Genomic DNA, 22,759 nt, shown 5'->3' with positions numbered 1-22,759 from the left:
TCTGCCATACAGAGATATCTGTGCTCACTAATGGTCCCCACAAGTGCAAGTGATTCAAAATGGAAGTAATGGAGAGCACACATTGATTCAATTATTAAAGTACTATCGTCAATATAACCCTCTGCACTTCCACTTGGTCAACATATGTCCATAGATAGGTAAGTATAGGTTGCGTTTACTTGGAAGGGTTGAACTTGTTGGACTCTGGTCTTTTTTCAACCCTATGTAACTATATCCCATTCTGCCTTTTTTGATTAATGGTCCGCGACTGCATCTATTGACTCTATGGAACCCTGAAGCCACTGCCAACCTGAATATGCAGGTAGCTCCAGGGTTCCCATAGCAGGTTGCATCAGTAGGTGCCCCAGACTTGCTGTGAATAGGAAGCAAATGCCATTTTGAATGTGTGCTCCTGTCAGTTATGCACCCCCCCCCCCCCAACTCTGAAATGGATGATGCAGCCTCAGTTGGTAAAAAGGCAAACACAGTTGCAACTATTATGACAAACTGCAAACAATTCCAGCAGGATACAACAGCACCGTATAATGATGGATAAATGCTGTATTCTGGGTAACAAACATGCCAATTTGGCACTGTGCACACACATACTGTCTTTAATTCTTCCCAGCTCCAGTTGCAAGAACAAAGAACATGGAGCCAGATGAGATGGGATTCATTGGGTCACTTACCCAATAGGTAGATCTACCAGTAGATCACTTTAAAGTTTCTGGTAGACCTCAAGGTGGAATGCAGTGGATGACATCCCGCCACTTCTTTTTTCCCCCCCAGCATACTGGAAATTTCGAGTGCGGCTGCTCAATCCATCCGTCTTTGTAGTTTCATCCCAGTATAGAGGATTGTCTCCACCAGGCCAATGTATATATTTGTTCCCACTTTATATATGTTTCTGTGTGCAGACTATAAAGTGGGCTATAAAGAAGGGACGTAAAAACTACTACAATTCTTTCATATTAAATTGGCACTCAAATAGTGTTATGTGGGCATTAAATGAGAATTTGGCACTGTATTTATAGATCGCAATGTGTATTTGTTAAACATCAATTCATACTTTTTCTTGCTTATTGCACCAAATGATAGACGTCAGACTATTTTAACTGTGGTAGATCTCATGACGGAGGCCAGGGGGCAAGAGTAGATCACAGGGTGACAAAGTCTGGGCACCCCTGCCCTAGAGAGCTGGAGAAAGGTTTTGTTAAGCAATATTGTTACAGGCATAGGACCCATTATCCAGAATGCTCGGGACCAAGGGCATTCCGGATAAGGGATCTTTCCGTAATTTGGATCTTCACACCTTAAGTCTACTAAATAATCAATAAAACATTAATTAAACCCAATAGGAACCTTTTGCATCCAATAAGGATTATTTCTATCTTAGTTTGGATCAATTACAAGGTACTGTTTTATTATTACATAGAAAAAGGAAATCAGTTTTAAAATTCTGAATTATTTGATTAAAATGGAGTCTATGGGAGACGGGCTTTCCGTAATTCGGAGCTTTCTGGATAACAGGTTTCCGGATAAGGGGTCCGATACCTGTATAAGGATACATCTCTAATGTTGCTGAACTGCAGCTCCCAGCTGCCATAACCATTGATACGATGCTGAAGTACGCAGGAATTCTATACTTTAGATCCTCTTTAACATGCAGAATCTGAAGATTTGGATGTTTTATTCTTGTACAAAATAGCTGAAGACTTGTAGAATCTACTTCTCCAACAGCCATGTATAAAATATTCATTAATAGAGGGGACTGTTTCTTTTTAACCTCTTTAATAATCCATTCAGTAATTTACATTTTTTTTTCTTACTTTTGGAACAATGTGAGGAGGAGGAGAAGAAGGACACTGACTGTGGAACAGTGGGAAGAACACAGAGAATTCTTGAAGAAGCTTCAGGCAACGAAGCACAGACATTGTTTCCCTTGACACAACAGTGAAATTATCTTATACTGTTACTAATTAGAGATACAAAAATGGAGAAGCGAATACCTCTTCATTCTGTTTCAACTGTGTAATGACTAAAAGTAATTATCCAACGTCAACACATTAGTGTCATAGTCGGTGCTAATTGATGCCTTTGCCTCTCTTAAATATCTCAACAGAAATGATTCCACATCACCTTTATTCGAAAGTAATGTTTTCCCAATTTCTAAAAAACGAATCATGTAGAATTGAAGGGGACATAATATTTCCATAATACACTCCCAAAGCCCTTCCCAAACAAAAACAAATGGTAAACAATTCTCTACTGTGTTATGTCAACCATCTTGCTGTTTGCTAACACAACAAGATTACTGTGTATTTTAAAAATACCAATTCTGTATTAAAGTCTAAAGTAAGGAGGGTGGATAAAGTGATGTTTAGTGCTAGAAAAAATGGCAGTTGATAGGTATATGTAAGATATATAAAGAATAAACCCCTCCTACTGTTAGGAGATCCCTTAGAGCAGGGGTCCCCAACCACCGGGCCGGGGACCAGTGCCGGGCCATGGGCTGTGCTGAACTGGGCCACCTCTGGTCCCATTTACCTGTGATCCCAACTCCATGACAACAACTATGTGAAACCTAGGGAACTTTCTACTGATTGCAAAAAGGATCAAAGTACTTAAAGCTCCATACTAAGCGTCAGTGGATGTCCCACTTAGGTGGGAGTAAAAAAAGCAAGGGGGCTGGGCACATTAAGTTGCAAAGAAACAAGGTCAGGTCTCCCACTGATTTTGTCTTATAATGAGTATTGTACCCACCACCCTTGGTCCTCAGAAAAATTGTCTTGCTTGAAACCGGTCCGTGGTACAAAGAAGGTTGGAGACCACTGCCTTAGAGAGTGTAAGCTTTACCTAGCAGGTGGCCCAGTGAACTTATGGGCATTTTGTAGACTAAAAAGGAAAAGTTCCTTTACTTTGGACTCCTCTCTAAGGAGGGGGTTGGATATGTGGAGGGTTTAAGGCAGGAGGCCTCATTAAGAAGAAGCTTGGAGCCTAAGATTTGCCAGATACCATAGTGGAAGTTAAGGGAATGTATCCTGAGAATGAGGGCTTGCAGTGATAGGGTTTACAGTCCCTGTTGTCTGATGGGGAACTACCTCCTCTCTACAATCTTCTTGGAACAGAAAATTGATCATATTTGGTTTAAAGATCCTGGTATGCTAGTTGCAGGAATAATACCTGAATAAACTACCTATGTTGCCTGTTTGTGTCAACATTGTTCCTGGTTCCATTGCTAAGGTGGGAGGATAAAGTGGCTAAGTTTAAATTATAAAGTAATGTTGTTCTACAGAGCAGGCACTGCACACATGCCATGGGTCATACAGAGTGATGCAAAGATCACTGCCATTGGATTCTGGAGTTGTTGAAACACATTCACTGGATCGATGAATCAGGCTTTACCATTTGGAAGTATGTCGGACAAGCCTGGTTTGGCAAGTTCAAGCAGAGCACTGCCTGGCTGAATGCCTAATGTGTAAAGATTGGTAGAGGAGAAATAACGGGTTCAGCTACTTTCTCATGGTTTGGGTCCCTAGTTCTAGAAAAAGCAAACCTTAACGATACAGTGTAAAAATTACATAGTTCGCATATCTGTACAATGAGAGACAGTTGGGGAAAGGTCCTTTCCTCTTCCAGCATGCTAATGCCCCCACGCACAAAGTGAGTCAACCTTAATCCCCTACAACAGTGCCCAACCTGACTAAGGCTTTTGGGGCTGATTGGAGGCAACGCCCTGCAACAATGTTGCAGCATCTAGCGGGAACTTTTCAAGAAGAGTAGGTGCTGCAACAGGAATATTCATATCAATGACTTTAGCTCAGAAAGAGGTCCATGATCCAATGGAACATTAAACCTTCCCAATTGAGATCTGGCCAAATTTAGGCCAGATATTGGTTGGGTAGGCCCATTGAGGGTTCCTGTACATGGCCAGATAAGCTGCCAAAACGGTCTAAAGGACCAGAATTGGCAGTTGAAATCTACCTGTGTATGGCCATCTTAAGTCCAAGCATGCATGTCTTCATTTAATGATTGACTTGTTGTAGAAATATTGTAGAACAATAAGCAAATACCACGCACTCTTTGTTCAAAGAATAAATACCTATTAGATAAATATTAGTAAGTCCTTTCAGCAGTGTCCTGGTCCATTTAGGACTGGACAGAATTATCTCAGGTTACAGTAAGAGTGTGAGTTACAGAGGCTTCCTTGACTTAAATGCATTTAGCCCAACCCAGTTGCATATGAGCTGAGGCTACTGGGTAATTCTGTCAGCTCAGTGAATTCCTCATAGGGATTAGTCTATTTTCTCCCATATACTTACATTTTTGTGCTGTACTGGACGTTTTGGTGCAAACGCATGAATCATCCTTTAATCCAACATACATCTGTCATCCTACAGCAAACCAACAGTCTCAGCCCAGAGATATTTGCTGCGCTTGCAAAATAATGTTTCTTGTGGTGCCAGATGAAACCATAGAAAGTTCCCCTGCCTTCGCAAATGTTAAAATATACAAGCACAAAGAGTAAAATCTGGATTTAAAAATGGCAACATCTTGCAGAACACTGGCATATAATTCTCTGTTTGCTCAGACAAATGGCCATGTTACTTGCATCTTCTTTAATATAGGGATTGATGGGGTTGCACAAACTGTTCAACCATACTTTGCCCAAATATAGTGATGTAGCGAACATCGCCAAAAATGTTCGCGGACCCGTTCGCGGACTTTCGGCAAAACTCGCGAATATTCGCGAACTTTGCGAACCCCCGTAGACTTCAATGGGAAGGCGAACTTTAAAACCTAGAAAAGCCATTTCTGGCCAGAAAACTGATTTTAAAGTTGTTTAAAGGGTGCCACGACCTGGACAGTGACATGCAGGAGGGGGATCAAGCAAAAATTTCTCTGAAAAATACTTTGTAAAAAAAACGCCAAAAAAAACGCCAAAAAATAACGCCAAAAAAACACCAAAAAAAACGCCAAAAAATAATGAAAGGGAAAAAAAAAAACCGCCAAAAAATAACGCCAAAAAAAAAACCGCAAAAAAAAAAACCGCGGCGAACCCAAAATGGCGAACATCGCCAAAAGTTCGCGAATTTCCACGTTCGCGAACACCCGATGTTCGCGCGAATTAGTTCGCCGGCGAACAGTTCGCTACATCTCTACCCAAATACTGCTGGACCATACGTAACTCATACGTCAACATATTATTAAGGGTTAAAGAATGCTGGGAGCTTTAGTTCAGAAAAATCATTGTATTCCTAATATTGATTTATAAAATGTTTCTAAAGCTCAGCCGGACCAGTGACCCCACTGTTTCAAATGTTTCCTTGGTGTAAAGCAGGTTCCCTGTTCTCCCATCATGCATTCATCATGAAACATATCTCCGCCCCTCCCTTCGGATATTTAATTATTATAAATTATTATATAATATTATAGCAGCAATTATACAATAATATCCTTATTTTAGAAGACAGTTAGATAACTGACATAGCAAGGCAAATTCTAATTGGAGAATTTTCTGGCATCTATTACTGCTTTTGGCCTGCCTACTTTGGTGCCCTATGGAGTTCTAAGCAGAGTTTATAATTCATTAAAAATGTAAAACCTCCTATTACAATTTGTATTGTGTGTGCACGTTTGAAAGTATTTAAACTGTAAAAGAAAAATTAGTTTAAGAACATATTTACACTAAATGGCCAAAAATGTGCAGACTTTTTTTTAGCCAAAAGTATCTGGACATTCCATCTCCAATAGCATTTCCTCAGTTAGAACACTCTCTGTTGGGTTCCAGGCTGTCTCCTGAAGCAATGTCGGCACAAGAACTGTTCCTAGGCAAAGCAGAGTTTTTATGGGTTATCAGAGGCAAACAAAGCTAACATCACCATGTGCAATGCTAAGTGTCGGCTGGAGCGGTGTAAAGGCACCACCACTGGGCTCTGGAGTAGTGGAAATGCCATCTGACAGTCTGATGAAAAAGTCTGGGTTGGGCAGATGCCAGGTGAGCACGACCTGCCTGAAGGCATAATGCCAATGGTAACATTTGGAGGAGGAGGATAATACTGGCCTGGGACTATTTCCAGTGAAACCTTAAGGCTACAATGTACAATGACATTCTAGACAAGTCCTTGTTTCCTACTTTGTTTCCCTTTCCTGCTTCAGCACAATAATGTCCCCATATACACAGGTGCATACAGACTGGGTTTGCTGAGATGGAAAGAACCTAACTTCACAGAGCCCTGACCTCAACCCATCTGAACCCCTGTGGAATGAATTGGAACCCTGGCTGTGAGCCAGGCCTGATCCCCAACATGAGTGCCCAACCTAATAATGGACATGTGGTCGAACGGGAGCAACAATGTTCCACTATCTAGTGGGAACCTTCCCAGAAGAGAAGGGGCTGGTCTTAATCCCCTGGCTTTGGGAACAGACAGGCATCTCCATATGTTTCTCCATATCATTTTGTAAAATTTTGTAAAAAGTCATAGCCACCTCTGCTTGCATTTCCTGGTATGCATGGGACTTTTTTGCTTTTCTTCCCAACCATTTGATTGTACCTTAATGACACAAAAGAGTCTATAGTCTAAAAATTCCTTTTTTCTGAAGAAATGTGTCCTTTTAAATCACTTCTACTGGTTTTGCAGGGTTTTCAATATGTGTTAAGCAAAATCAAAGGCACAGAGACTAACAAGGTAGGGGTTTGTTTATACAAGTGCTAAAATAGATCTGAAGATATCAGAACGACTAATCAATACTGAAGGAATCGCTGACCTCTAATAACAAAGGATTTTGTGCTTTTGGGCTACTTGTCCATGAAACCAATGAAATATGTAATGATCTTATTAAAGGAGACATATCCTATAAAAATTATGAATGTACCAGTGAATTATACTCCTCTAGATATAGAAGGATTGTGCTTAAAAAGTTGTGTTTCTGACTGATTTTTTGAGAAATTCCATCAAAATCCCACTAGCCCCGCCCATCCGTTCCACTTCCTGCTGGCTGAATTCTCTGGATGAGCTGGGGAGCCGGCGGCCCTCCGTACCCTGCACTGTAGGATAGGAACCAATCAGCAGCTAGGCTGACCTGATAGGGAACTGAAGCCTGTCTGTGCTTGTGTGAGTGCAGGGCTGTGATTGGCTCTCCCCCTCCTACTGTGCTTCTGGCAGGGACCGTTAGGACACGCCCACCCCTCATGTGAAACCCAGACAGGGACCTGAGAGGATCTATAGGGAGCTCCAATAAAGGGGCCATTGTTACAGATAGGGTTAATGTTTAGCCCAAAGGGAAACCAGCACCGGATATTATTCATAATTGCCTACAAAATTAGGGTTTTCCCATTTATCCAATATGTCTCCTTTAATATAAGTACATGTATTGAGATTCAGAACCAAACTGACATGGAAATAATCTATAAGAAAGATCTAATCAGTGTATTGATAAAGGCATATTTAAGCATAGGGGCTCGGCATATACCATTAAAGACAAGGGTAGAAATTCAGGCAGCAGACTAATGAGTCTATAGAACAACTCCCAGCCCCGGTTTGAAGCAGCTATCTCTCAAGCTAACACGACTTTTTACACTATAATGTTACACTCGGCTACACATTCGCATGAATTGACGCGGCTTTATAAATACCCGTGATTTTTCACAGTGTACAATGGCATTTAACTAGCGATGTATTCTAATTGTATTCCAACACCGTTTTTTAATGCAGCTTTATAAATCAGCCTCAGCATGGAAACATGGAAACAATCAGATAGGATAAGGAACAAAATGTTTTTTTTAAAAACACACAGGCAGGCATTGGGTATGGGGTACCACTGATGTTTCCAGCTGCAACAGATGCAGGTGCAGATGGAGAAGGCATTAATAATGCTGTACTGTGTTGATCCATAACATACCATTTCTGTATAGGATTTATAGAAACTTAGGGGCTGTTCCTGCTGAATTGTGCTTAGTACAGGGGAATCCCTATGCTGCCATAGTTTTATGGTATCTCTCTGTACAGGCTATGAGCAAACTTAGGGGCTGTTCCTGCTGAATTGTGCTTAGTACAGGGGAATCCCTATGCTGCCATAGTTTTATGGTATCTCTCTGTACAGGCTATGAGCAAACTTAGGGGGCTGTTCCTGCTGAATTGTGCTTAGTACAGGGGAATAACTATGCTGCCATAGTTTTATGGTATCTCTCTGTACAGGCTATGAGCAAACTTAGGGGGCTGTTCCTGCTGAATTGTGCTTAGTACAGGGGAATACCTATGCTGCCATAGTTTCATGGTATCTCTCTATACAGGCTATGGGCAAATGTAAGGGCTGTTCCTGCTTAGTACAGGGGAATAACTATGTGTATTTTTATTGCTTCCTCTCTACAGACAATAAGCAAGTTAGGGGCAATAACGCTGCTAACAAGGGAGGCTTTTGGGATATCATATAGAAGGCTATGCCCATGAAAAATTGAGATCTAATTAAATAGCCAGAAACACAAAAAAACTATGTACATTTATAGATCATATCTGTCTCTCCAGCTACTAATATTAATTACTTACCATTTGCAACAGTTTTATTTTATAAAGGAGAGACTTTTTTGAGTCCTGAATGTCATTTAACATTTGCTTATCTTTAGTACTTAAAAACCATCATATTCTCAAAAGAGAATCCATTATCTGCTAAGAACCTTTGGACCCACGGGACACTGCATGGCTGCTTGCATAGCTACAACTGGGACTTGCTCATATCTACTCCATCAGAGCTTCTAAAGCAAATGCACAATTCTTTAAGTGCAGGGTAAAAGAGCCATCAGAATCAGTAACAACCTCATAAAACAAAAGAAAATTAAGTAAAATGGAAATCCTAATATTTCAGTGGAGCGGATCTCCATCTTAGCGGCAGCAGCCAATGTGCAGTGAAGGGAACCGAGCTCCAACAAGGGTGAAATCAGTATTTGGCCCATTCTGTTCAGTATATATTGATTTGTGTTCTTCTATAGCTGAAAGTTTAACTCTTGGGCAGTTTTGACTAGCCATGGCCAATCACATTAGGTTTCAGGGCTCATTTATTATGCTCAGGGCAAAGGTAAACAGTGCAAAAAAATGGCATCAATCGCCTTTTTTTGCAGATCTCTGTGCTCCAAGTTAGCGACCTAGATGTCAACAATGAATACAGTGCTGTCTCTGTTTCCCAGCCATGTATTCATGAGGGTTGGTTGGGGCATCATTCAGACATGCAAGTCAGGGAACAACGCTGGGTGCAGGCTGCTAGGGGGCTCTGGCTGACCATTTGCCCTGTGGCACATGTAAGGAAAGGGCTGCCTTGCATCCATTGACCATGTACTTTGGACCTAAAGGCAGATTTTTTTATCTGTAGAATAAAGCTAGGCCTTGTATAGAAGTGCTTTTTTGCACCCCTTAGCGTTCATGCACTTATGGCCAGGGTCTGTGTGAATGATGCCTCTTGACTCTTGGTACTAGACTACAGAAACAGACAATTGGGGGGAGCACTCCAAGGCTAAGTAAAAGATTAAAGTACAATGGAAGTGCAACTGATCTGACCTCATTATCTACAAGCATTTAAGCTGCTAAGCCATTTTTCAATGAGATTATAGTCATATGGGAAACTTGTAATAGTTTATGGTCATTGCAGTGCTGTCTCTCTAAGTCAGTAAAACCTTCAAGAAGACTCTAGAACAAAGCAAGTGAAAACATATCATAAACCTTCTTAATATTGACATTGCCTAAATAAAAACAGTCCTTTTGTTATGACGATTACCTAACAAGTCCAGTTGCTTTAGATTTATTTATACTAGATATACCATGACCTGGATGAATGAAAATCTTCATAGACATTTTGGTACGACCTTTGCATTGGCCTCTGTCTCTCTGTGCAAGACGGGTGTCTCCATTGTTTACATCACTGGAACATGGACAGACCTTAGGGACTATGCCAAAGTGATTATTTTCCCTCTGCGCTTATCCATCATGAAAAGAAACCAATAATGAGATCAATGACCGGCTAATAAGGAAGTCACTTAAGTATAAAATGAGTTACACACTCATGAAAGCTGTTGGTTGCTTGTCAGTAGGGAAAGCAAAGCCCTAATCTGTATGGGTGACCATAGGCCGGCACTACAGATAGTGACAGGTTGCAAGCGAGGGTGTCCGGACTAAGCCTATTACACTGGAGCCTTCCAAGATCCTCCAAAGTGACACCTCTAGTGCTTATCTGCCAGCTTTACTGACCTAATGGAATAGAATTGAGCAGCACAAACCCTAGTCCTGTTACTGTAGTGTTAAACTTGCCTCCCATGAATACAGATCTCTGTATGGCTGACGTGATGAGCTCTGGGAAACACAAGTACATCAAATGAAGCAGCAGACCGTGTTGTGTATATTTCAAACACCAAAAGGTCAATGCATCAAAGACATTTCAACCTTTATTATGTTACACTGACACCGACAGGTATCGTTAGAATGCTGTTCCATGAATTTCCCCAAACCACCCCCCCCCCCCCCCCGGTGGAATAATATCTCCGTGGATAGAACAGTTCCATTTAAAACAGATCCACATTATACAGTTCAGAATTTTAAGGCATCAGACTGATCGTGTATGTGCAATAGTTAAATTCTCAACTTCGGGACTGGAGCTAATGAAGTGTTTCTGCCTTTAGAAAACATCCCCAGGTATCAAATGAAATGTGTAATATCAATCATGCTAATTAAGGTGGAGGATTAGGAGTGCGCCATCCTGCAGGGCTTTGCTATTGTGCAGAGCTTTGCAAGATAGATCGCTTTAAGCCTACTAAGCATTTTTTTCTTCCCCCTTTTCCTTCAGTATTATGATCTATCTGTAAAATAGTTGTTACAAACTCTTCAGATATTTTCCCAAACTGGAATGCACCACTGCCGGGAAACTGACTTCGGACTTAGACATAATGCATCCAGTAAATGAGACCGAAAATGTCTATCCAGTCGTTTGTTTAGTAATGCCTCCCCATGGGATACAATAATGATCGCCAAACAGAACGATACCAGACTACGAAAGACTAAAAACAGCTACAGATTGTATAGCAGCAAAGCAGTTGGTTGTAGACTGCAACAAAAAAAAGGGGGGACATGGCTAAGGTATCTGTGTCGCTTTTTTCCCCCCCCCGAATGACAGGAATCCATAGTCTCCCCTCATGGTCAACAGCATCTCCCATAAATGAAATCTGAATAAATCTTGCAGGCATCTTTAAAATGTAACATTGGCATATAGATATAGATACAATTTTTTGTCAGGTTTAATCCAAATATACTTTTAAACACACAAAATATTTTCTGTGGAAATGTCATTGCGCTTCAGTGAGAGGACTGAAAGCCGTAAAGTATTATCCATAATCACCTATGAGAAACCAATAAACGACGATCCATCGATGACATATATGATCTCCAGAGAACAGAGTCTAAGTTGTGTCCAGTGTCCTTAACTTGCGCCATTCTGGGAGACTTCACAGGGGAAACACCAAAAAGCCAGAGAATGTTGAGTATTGCCAGCCACCGACTAAATTACCTTTCTCCAGTTTCAGATAAACCTTGTCTTCCTTATCCAAATATAGAAGGACGCCGTTTGTGGCAGCTTCACGAGTGACATCTTTGTCCCCAGCAAATGCTGAAATGACTGGTTTTCCATTAAGCATCAGGTTTACCTGAAGGGTAAAGATCACTGGAGAGTTATGAAACAGATACATTGTACAAAGACTATGGTTCATCAAACTAGAAAAGTATTTCATATAGAAACTTTGGGGTAACAGTCCAGGGGGTACTCCGGGTAACACTCACCCCAAATCTCCCCCTAACTGGCCTTCAGGCTGGGCCCCCTTAGCTCATAACAAGGTTACAGATATATAGAAATATTGGGGTAACAGTCACCCTGCTATAGTTCCAGGGGTACCCAGGGCACAAATAAGCACTCACCCCAAATCCCCCCCTAACTGGCCTTCAGGCTGGGCCCCCTTAGCTCATAACAAGGTTACAGATATATAGAAACATTGGGGTAACAGTCACCCTGCTATAGTTCCAGGGGTACCCAGGGCACAAATAAGAACTCACCCCAAATCCCCCCCTAACTGGCCTTCAGGCTGGGCCCCCTTAGCTCACAACAAGGTTACAGATACATAGAAACATTGGGGTAACAGTCAACCTGCTATAGTTCCAGGGGTACCCAGGGCACAAATAAGCACTCACCCCAAATCTCCCCCTAACTGGCCTTCAGGCTGGGCCCCCTTAGCTCATAACAAGGTTACAGATATATAGAAACATTGGGGTAACAGTCACCCTGCTATAGCTCCAGGGGTACCCAGGGCACAAATAAGCACTCACCCCAAATCTCCCCCTAACTGGCCTTCAGGCCGGGCTCCCTTAGCTCATAACAAGGTTACAGATATATAGAAACATTGGGGTAACAGTCACCCTGCTATAGTTCCAGGGGTACCCAGGGCACAAATAAGCACTCACCCCATATCTCACCCTAACTGGCCTTCAGGCTGGGCCCCCTTAGCTCATAACAAGGTTACAGATATATAGAAACATTGGGGGTAACATCACCCAAAATCTCAAACTCATTACATCATATTTCACTGCATTGAGCCCATTCCCACCAGAACCCACAAGTTAGAATTGTTAGCAAACAAGTTGCTGACCACTGAATGCTGAGGCCCAATGAATTAGAAGTTACGAGTCTGAATACATGCATAAAATATACTGTATGGTGTATGGATTATATAGAACTAATCACAAAACCATAATAATAATGTATAACTGCCATAAACTGCTTCAATAGCTAAACATGATATATTTATTAACCAACAAAACAAAGCACAAGTACATTTATAACTGACAAGATAATATTATGCTACCTAATAGCAGTATCATGCAGTGTTACTTTAAGAATCCATCTCAGTGGTTGCTGAACTATATCTCCCATGATGCTTTAGGCCCTGATAATATGCAGGAACATGTTAAGAGTTGTAGTCCAGTAACATAGTGGAACATCTTTTTCGTGGTTTATGTTGCCATTAATATAAATACCGTTGTCTGTTGGTTTGGGTGCAGGGGAAAGCTAATTGCTCAGGGTTCATTCCTTGAGAATATGAGTTCTGTAGATGACAGACGGAGAACTTGACAGACCATTTATTTCAATAGGCAGTGTCTGCTCTGAGTCTAAATAGAATATGCTCCATCTGTACAGAGCTTTAATTATGGAAACGGATATGAGTTTTAATCAGCTGTAATGCTGAGGGATCATACAGCTCATTTACCAGTACGGAAGGGGGGCTGAGAGAAGGTGCAACGTAGACATAAGGGGCCTGATTCACTAAAGGGCGATAAAAATTATCGCACGCTTTTTCGCGTTAAAAAACGCAAAATAACTTGAGCGCGATTCACCATAGTATTATTGCGTGCGAAAAATCGCCATTTTCGCATGGGGTATTTCTCGCACTAGTTTTACCGTTTTGCGTTAATTTCCGCGCTGAAAAGAATACGATCGCATGATTCACTATAACTTTTGCGCGCTAAATATCGCATTCGGCTATACGAAAATTAACACCTACTACAGGCAGGCGAAAAATTATACAAAAGTACAGTAAATGATTTTTTGCAATAAAATATGGACTTACAGTGTTATTTATTCAAGTATGTGTTTCCCCTGGAGTGACGCAGCCGCCAGTTTGCAGCGAAATGTTCATTTTTAATACAGTAATTTTCTGCAAGTATTGGCGTGTATGGCTAACATGGCGTGCGTTCATTTGCGCGACTATTTCTATTTGGCTACAAGTGATGAAATGTTTTGCCAGGCATGGATTCGCAGCGAATTTTTGGACGTGCGTTGAATTTTTTTCGCGGCGGATTTTTTCATGCGTTTCTCAAAACAATCCGCCAATGGCAAAACGCATGAAAAAATTTGCCACGCAAAAATTCACCGCACATCCAAAAATTGATACAAGCGTCAAAAAATAATAGTCACAGCAACAATTTTTTTGCCCGCACAACATTTTTGCCGTTTCGTGGATCTTTCGAAAGATTTGCTAATTTTTCACTAAAGAAACCAGAACACATTTGCTCATCACTAGTGGTTACTATTTATAAGCATCTACTATTTATATGATACCATTTATATGCGGCTAATATTTATATACACCATTGATATGCGGCGACAATTTTTATACACTATTTCTATGCTACCATTCATATGCGGTGATTATTCGCGTAATTTAGCGCATGTACCGGCAAATACCGCATTGAAATAGTCTTTCGCGAGTTAAATAACAATTGCAATATCGCGCGTAAAAAAGCGCGAGTATGCATATAGTGAATCGTACGAAAAATCGCCAAAATTAAGCGGCGGTAAAAATTTTAGCGCACAATAAGAATAGCGCACGTTTTATCGCCCTTTAGTGAATCAGGCCCCATATGTGGAATATACCATGTTTTTGTCCCCATTGCACTAGTCAGATGTTGGTAAAATATGAGCCACGTCAGGGCTGATATTTCATATTTTCATATTCTACTGATGATTTCTGCCCATCAGCCCCCACTCCTCCCATTTACATCACTGCTCAGCCCCTTTTGCGTCACTATTCCTCCCCTTTATGTCATTGTTCTGCCCCTCACAGTCCTGCCTTCACCCCTCTTAGTATGGCCAAAATGTTTAATACAGAAAGGTGGCAACCCTAGAAATTACCATCCAGAAGTGCTAATTGTATTTAATCCTATGATACCATAAAGGGTTCGCCTGGACTTGCACCTGTCTATTAGCAAATGAGCCCTCATTTTGCCCCAAAAATCAGAAAGACAGAAAATGATCTTCCATCCACACAAGTGAGGGATAGCAGTATTCAAGGGGAAGAGAACATTATCAAGGTTTAAAGAATATGGAGGATCTCTTGCATCTGTAATTCATCCTGTCATCTTTAACCAAAGGGTAAATCTGACCTACTGCTCATACAGTATCTGTAGCCTATGGCCTGTGGGAGGGAGTTTTTCCAGAGTATTATGTATTGTTCCTGTCCATAGTTTATATACAGTATGGAGGAGCACATGGTTCATCCTCTTTGGTCTCCATCTAGTACCAGGGGTGGATATGCTGGGAGCCTGGAGCACAAGTCCCATGTATCAAGTTTTGAGTCCTAAGGTGGCTAAAGAAGTTGTGGGTGTAGGACCCTGTAAAAAAAGGTAAAGGCTGTGGTATTCAGCTCTTTTATAGTGGATTGTGCGATAGCTAGGCCAGCTTAGTAGAGAAGTATTCCTCTCCATTGAGTAAAGCCCCTTAGAAACACCCACCTAAATATGCTTCTAAATATCCAATAGGAATGAATAGAAAGTCAGTGACATTTTCTATGGTGATCTCAAATTTTGGTAAATTTGTCCTTAAGTGTAGGAACCACATAAGAAGAGACTTGGGCTATGTTCTTCCACTGGAGAAGATCCATTTCACTTGTTCCATTTATTGCTGAGACTATTCTTTCACATCAACTACAGGTAATGGTGCATCATCTATTGTAAAACTGCTTACTCTTACTATTCCACCATGCTCTGAAATTGCCACACTCCTGTTGTATACTTTATTCGAGTTACCGTAGGTTAATATACCATCTTTTTGATTAAGAAATCAAACAACCCCCCCCCCCAACACAAACAGAGAAGGATCTGACTGCAGAATTGAAATGATCAGAAGCACCAAGCATACAGTACTATCAGGCCTGCTATAGAGGCACTCTCTAATGTCAGCAGTGCTACATTGTAATAAGCATGGCTGGTTCTGATTCGATCCAATGATCCAACAATGTTCTCTGTAGAAATTTACAGCTTGAAACAGCCTCCATGGTCTTTGAATAACCTTGGCTTATGATGCTTCCATTGCAATTCCCAAGTGAAGTAGTCCTAAATATTAAAGACACTGTTATGTTGGACTACAAGTTCCAGCCTACGCCAACATCTTATCAAGGGTTAAACATGCTGGGAGCTATAGTCCAGCAACAATGGGACAGACTTTGCTCAACAAAACTTTTTCTCAGCTCTATAGGGTCAGTGGCCTAATGAACGCTAAAGAATCCCCCAATGAGAATCCCACCTGATCTGTGTCCATCTGTCTTCCTGCACCTAGTGTTATGCATGGCGCTATGTATAGATGGAAACCAAATAAAGTGCAACCAGAAGGAGAGGGGTAACATAATATTTCACTGTTATCCTGTGCAATAACACTGAACGACTGAGCCATTACTGTCCTAGGGCTTAAACCACTGTATCTGGTTTATTCAACTGTTCAATTTCCAAGTCTCAAAAAAAAACGAAAAACAGAAAAAATCAAGGAATCAGAGTACTCATCAGAGAACAGGGAAAAAACTGTGTTTTCTCTCTATAAATACCTTTCTAAACAGGATATAGATCTAGTCAGGGTCAAACTGGTCCACTGGGGGAATTGGAAGAAAAACTGGGGGGCCCTGGTCCTGTTGGGCCCCACTGCCCCGAGCTCCTAGGCAGGCTGTGTGGTGCAGTGGTGGAACACTAGGGGGCTGGAATGCATTGTGAAATAGTCTTCTGTGATAATTACCTGTGTTGGCCCTGTAATCATCAGGAGTGGTGCAATGTGCTGGGAGTGGTGGGCCCTTAGCTGTGGGGGGGGGGGGGGGACAGTGTAGCTAGAGAGGTGGGCCCTTTGCTCAAGTTTTCTAATGGGCCCTGCCTCTCCCAATCTGACAATGGATCTAGTCACCTACTAAAACTCCCAGATCTCCAAAGTAGGCAGCACAAATTTAAAGGAGATGTTAACCTTCACTAAAAATAAGCACCCCAAGTTTCATTCTGGATTCATTCCCCATTAGAGGGGTAAATGTAGTGCTGCTTAGATGTTTAGACCACAATGGTATTTAACCAGTAAAGTGTAAGGGAGCAGGCAAGATTCTCATTAGAAGACACTTTTCCATCAGTCGAGCTGCTGGTCCTGGAGGACTCAGAGGAGAATTTTATTGTGCAGGGAAATACCTTCTTGCAGCATCAATCCTTGGTAATATTCTAGAGAATGATGGGAGCTATAGGGGGTATAATTATGCTATGGAATGTACAAGTCCCTGTTATAGGAGATCTAAACCATCCCACTGCGCCCCCTAGCTCTCTAAAGTAGATGGCCCAAAAATATTCACCAATGGAAATCCTCCCTAACAGGGGGCTATCAGTCACTGTACTGTTACCCAATATACAGAGATAGGGCTGGAAATTTCCAGAGTAAGGACAAGCTACTACTGTTTAGTCATTTGATGGTATTAAAGCTGAGTTAATACTTCCAGCTTCAAATCAGGAACAAAGATCGGGAGAGAGATTTACAGAGATCAATGCATTTCTCATTGGAGGATTCATTGGGTCACATACCCCGGAGAGCTGCAGAGTGATGTTAGGGGAATACAAACGGTGATGTTGCGAGCCTACAGCCACCAGCATGCTTTAATGGTCAACTAAAGATTAACAAAGAAGTAGGGGAAAAAAGCTGCACAATATATTATTGGATTCTGTACCAGTCTAGGGCAGCAACACCACTAACGCAGTGAAAATCTGTGCTTCTGAAGTTGCCCCCAATAGCCCCCCTATTCTTTTTTTTTTTTTTGTAAATCCCCAGCATATCTTCCTGGTTAGGGACAAACTTACAATGTACTCTATATACAGAGAGAATTAAAGGGATACTGTCATGGGAAAACATCAGTTAATAGAGTTTCTCCAGCAGAACCTTGCATTGTAATCCATTTTTCAAAAACACAAACAGATTTTTTTAATATTTAATTTTGAAATTTCACATGGGGCTAGCCATATTCTTCATTTCCCAGGGTGCCACAGCCATGTGATCTGTGGTCTGAAAAACATCAGTCACACTTTACTGCTGCACTGCAAGTTGGAGTGATATCCCCCCCCTCCCAGCAGCCGATCAGCAGAACAATGGGAAGGGAGCAAGATAGCAGCTCCCAGTAGGTATCAGAATAGCACTCAGTAGTAAGAAATCCAAGTCCCGCTTGGGACTCCTCCACTTACATGGGAGTAGGAGAAACAATAGGTTACCTGAAAGCAGTTCTAATGTGTAGTGCTGGCTCCTTCTGAAAGCTCAGACTCAGGCACAATGCACTGAGATGGCGTATACACACCAATATTACAGCTAAAAAAAATTAAATTTGTTGGTTGAAGAATATAATTTTAAATGGCAGAGTGAATTATTTGCTATGTAAACAGTGTAATTTAGAAACAAAAAGTACCCCATAAAAATCATGACAGTATCCCTTTAAAAAGTTACAATACAAAGCTGATTCACCTAAGCTTAGCTGCCCAGCGTACACTGAGCATGTGCAATGTCACTGACACTCCTAACAAGATCCAATAGGGGGAGCTGCTGGGGACAACTCTGTTATAGAGCTGATAAACCTTTAGGCTGGTGCAGTAAGCTCAGTATAAGGTATATAAATACAACATTTCTAGCTGTATTCCTTGTAGGGTTTTAATTTAACCCTTTAACCCCTGATAATATGTTATTAAGCTTGAACCTGTAGTACAATAACATTTGAGACAGAATAAATGATTTATCTCAGTTTAGTAAATTCTAGGGATCAAAACAAAAAAAAAAAATATCATGGCTTTGCTCTGGGGGATATCAGTGTAGGAGGGTGCATGTTTATATGTAGAATCCAGAACTTGGGTTGAACCTGTTCCAGTAAAGGAATATTAAACCAGGAGCTTGGCATGTCATTGTTCTACTCTGTTATAGACAGATGTCTCCGGAGCTGAGCTGTACGGAAACTACATGTAGGGGCAGATTTATCAAAATGTGCAATTAGAGCTCACCACAGAAAAACTCACACCCTTCATATTTATTCTTGATGTTAGAGTCGAATTTATTAAATGGTGAACTCTAACTTTCACCTATTTATAAATACGCTTCTGAAAATCCCATAGGAATAAATAGAAAGTGGGTGAGTTTTTCTGTGGGGAGCTCTAATCTCACACTTTGATTAATCTGCCCCTACAGTTAAACCATTATATACCAATCAGATACTCAGCATATTTCTATGCAACAGAGTTTGTCCATTCTCATACAGTATATCGGTATTAAGGGCCACTATATAGCCTGTACCACATGTACCTCTTCTAATCTAAACATCTCTGTTGAATCCTCTGCCGTCATTGTACTACTGTGTTATCTAGATTCTCATCACATTTCTATGAAGCAATGCTCGTTATTTCAATAGAGGACAAAGAAGACACTGTATGGTCCATTACATACCTGTATAGTCTGACTCTGATAAACTTTTATGACATGAAAGCTGAAGCTGTAGATGCCTTTCCTTGGGGCAACAAACACTGATTCCAGAGTGAAAAAGTTCCCAACGTTTACTAAGATCTAAATAAAAAGGAAAGAGATAAATATTATCATTATAATTAATAATGGTCCTACAGAGTATTACTCTACAGATTAGTACTACTTGCCCTGGCAGTGACAGTGTTAATACATAATGGAGCATCTGCTTATTGGTCTTAGATATTATGTGTAAATTATTATTATATATGTTCTATTATCCCACTGAAATGTCTATTCCTATGCAACAATGAGTCAATAAGCTGGAATGTATATAGGAAAAACTGTGTTTTATTTTAACTGAACCCCTCTGTTAAGGATCTCAGTAATTGCTTAGGGTGTAAGCTCTTTAGCCCATCTTTCCATTGTCTCTTGTCTCGATGGATTCAGGCATTCACACTTGCAAACAGAACCTATTCCATTTACTCTAATACATATTTTTTTATTTTTTTTTTTAAATCTTCATTGCTGCCTAGCCTGGTGGTCCAATGAAAAAAATGTATCTTGGAGCAGATATTTTAGCTAGATACCCTTAGATGTTGACAGCATAACTATTTTTGCTTTAATGTGTAGCTATTACAAGTACCTTTATGAGTATTAATGATTTCACATCTGGAGTGAGAATCCAGAACCTCAATTAATAGAAGAAAAGAGAGTGCCGTATATCTAATTTAAACTCACTGTATGAACCTCTCTTGGATTCCTCTGCAGTTTCTGATCTTTCAGATGTGGGTAAAGAGTAACTCAGAAGGAAGAGTAACAACAGGGAGGGTAGAAAGATGGGGAGATAGAAGAAGGGGGAGCAGAAAGATAAGCAAGAAGCAGGGAAAGAGAGCAGCACGGAGAGGAGCAGGGAGGGAGAGAAGGGGAGAGTAGAAGGCAGAGAGAGCTGCACGTTAGTTTGGGGTCTCGTACTCCTACTATAAATGCCTGTGCCTCCCTATGCCCTTTGGTGTGTGATGAACAGGTCACAGAAAGCATTCACCCTGTTGCCTCCCTACCAACACACTCTCACAAGCTCATTTCCACCCTCTTGAAAGTAAATAACACTGACGGTGGGAAATAAATGAGTTCATTAATGTCTTTAGCTTTATCTTTTAATGAACTTCTCTTCGTGCTTCAGGTTCCTGTCTTTTATTCCAGTCCAAGGCTACTGTCATTTGTTTTGATTCATTCTTATAAGGCAGATAGAGAATCGGGAGATCTCAATTAAATGTGGGAGCTAGTGCATCTGGGTTGGGTCACGTCACAACTAAAACTAGAATAATAATCCTTACACAGCTACAAACCTACACAAACATATATACACAAACAAATGCAAAACTGTGGGCAAACCTATTGGTTATGCTGACATTTAGCAGTTTATCTGTCAGTTACCCAACTAACCAACTACTGAATATTACACTGCTCATAAATACAACATATATAAAGACCAATAAAACAGACTGATTCGGCTAATTAATTCCATCTTCTTTATACCGTTCACAAATATCAAATTTATTTGATTGTCTTTACATATGTTACAAAATCATTTGTACAACTTTCTGAGAAGATCTGAGAGCCCCCAGGTATATTTATTTATATCTCGCTCTCCGATGGTGGGGAAAGTAAAGCTGCTTTCATAGCTCTGCTGGATATAATGATGCCATAAAACTCAATTAAGGCTCTGCTGCAGTAATCTATTGACATGTTTACACACACTTAATTACAGCAGACTAAAATATAACTTATTAAATATTTATCCGCCGTTGCATTAAGTGTGATGCCTAGTGGTTTGGGGGGGACTTGTGGTTTTGTGAAGGTTTCTATTACAGCAGAGTAAAGGGTAAGTAGCTATAGACACTTATTTTACAAGGCTGACACCTGTTGAAACCTTTACAGGGGAGTTTTGAGAATCCCAAAGGAGTATATAATGTATAGAATGGGAACCTTATGCTTTTTGTTTAACCCCCCCCCCCCCAAACAAATAACTCAGAAGTTATTACCTGGTCAAAATAGATAATCCTAGTTTTGTTACTCATTTCAGAAGGTTCATGATTGGTGCTCCGGACAGCTGAAAAGGCAACCTTGGAGTTAGCAGCTCTCACAGAGATCCCAAGAGGAGACGATGAAGATCCTTTGGATTCACTGGTTGGGTTGGAGTCGCACACGACTAAGCACTTGCCTTCCAGCACTATAGGCTCCGTGTCATTCTGTCCCCGCACAGGCAGCAGGCAGAGCAGGAGAGGGTAAAGCAGCTTCAGCACCACGGACAGCTCCGTATAGAGACGCATTGTGTTCGGCACAATCCTGCCCTCTGCGACTCTGTCTACAGCGAGATCTGCTGCTGCGGCGGCTTCAGTGGGAAAAAAAAAAAAAATCGCACACCCTTCCCAAAATGTCCCCCCTCTCTCCAAGCAGGAAGGAAAAAAATCTTTTTCTTTTGTTCACTTCCAAAATAGTCAAGACTTCTTGTAGTTCAACCACACTAACTCTTCGACCGCAAAACACGACCTAAAAAAAAAAAGTGAATAGTTGAGGAGAGAAATCAGGGAATAAGCCCCAGCCCTGGCGTTGCCATGATTCTCCTGCGTCAGATTATCCTATGTCAGAGGCAGAGTGCGACTCGCTGCTTCCATGAACCCAGATTCCTTCTGACTGATTTCATTGTCAGGGTGTCTGCGAATCCAAGGCTGTCCCTCAGCTCCCCAAAGCGTTATGTCATAGGGAAGGTGGTTCTGCCCTCAGCCTGCCCCGCTGTCCCACACTGGGTATTGCAGCGCTTCTTTACTCAGGGCTTGGGGGGGGGGGGGGGGGCAGTAGGATACGGGGAATGTTATACAGAAATCTCACTCAGGTACAAAGATGCTATTATCATACCATTATCTCTGTTTTGCTGTTTTTGCTCATGCCTTTTATTGCCAGTAAAGGGCAATTTCTATAGCCCACCCATATTATTTATATACATTGGACTTAAAGGTTACAGGGGTTTATACCCCCCCCCCTCAAGAAAAGGGTCAGTTTGTCAACTATCAGTCTGCCTGCAGTCTGTCTATACTCTGGATATAGATATCTATATCTCTCTAATCCATTTGATTGTTCTATCATCTATCTATTATCTATCTATCTATCTATCTATCTATATCTATCTATCTATCTATCTATCTATCTATCTATTATCTATCTATCTATCTATCATCTATGTCTAATCTGCCTTACATCTAACTATTTATCTTCTATCTATTATATACTGCTACATGTCTCTCATTTTGTCTGCTCTTATATTCTTATATTCTTATATTCTCAGTTTCTGTCTGCCTCTCTCTCTCTCTGACTCTGTCTTTTTTTGTTTGTATCATCTGCCTATCTATATCTAAGTACCTGCCTCAGTGTCCATCAGACTGTCTTGTAATAGATA

At 41.0% G+C, this 22,759-nt stretch overlaps 1 protein-coding gene across 1 annotated transcript; it reads right to left on the bottom strand.

The window, feature by feature from the left end:
• Positions 1-10,416: 10,416 nt before the first annotated feature.
• cbln4 (cerebellin 4 precursor) lies at positions 10,417-21,850 on the bottom strand. Its single transcript, NM_001114238.1, is given in 3 exon segments — positions 10,417-11,680; positions 19,291-19,407; positions 21,348-21,850. Coding segments are annotated over 3 exon segments (603 nt in total). The 5' UTR covers positions 21,636-21,850; the 3' UTR covers positions 10,417-11,482.
• Positions 21,851-22,759: the final 909 nt, after the last annotated feature.

Source organism: Xenopus tropicalis, chromosome 10 (assembly GCF_000004195.4).
Source record: "Xenopus tropicalis strain Nigerian chromosome 10, UCB_Xtro_10.0, whole genome shotgun sequence".
Classification (NCBI taxonomy): Eukaryota; Metazoa; Chordata; class Amphibia; order Anura; family Pipidae; genus Xenopus; species Xenopus tropicalis.
Note: the sequence above shows the minus strand (reverse complement) of the source record. Positions and strands in the feature narration are given on the sequence as shown.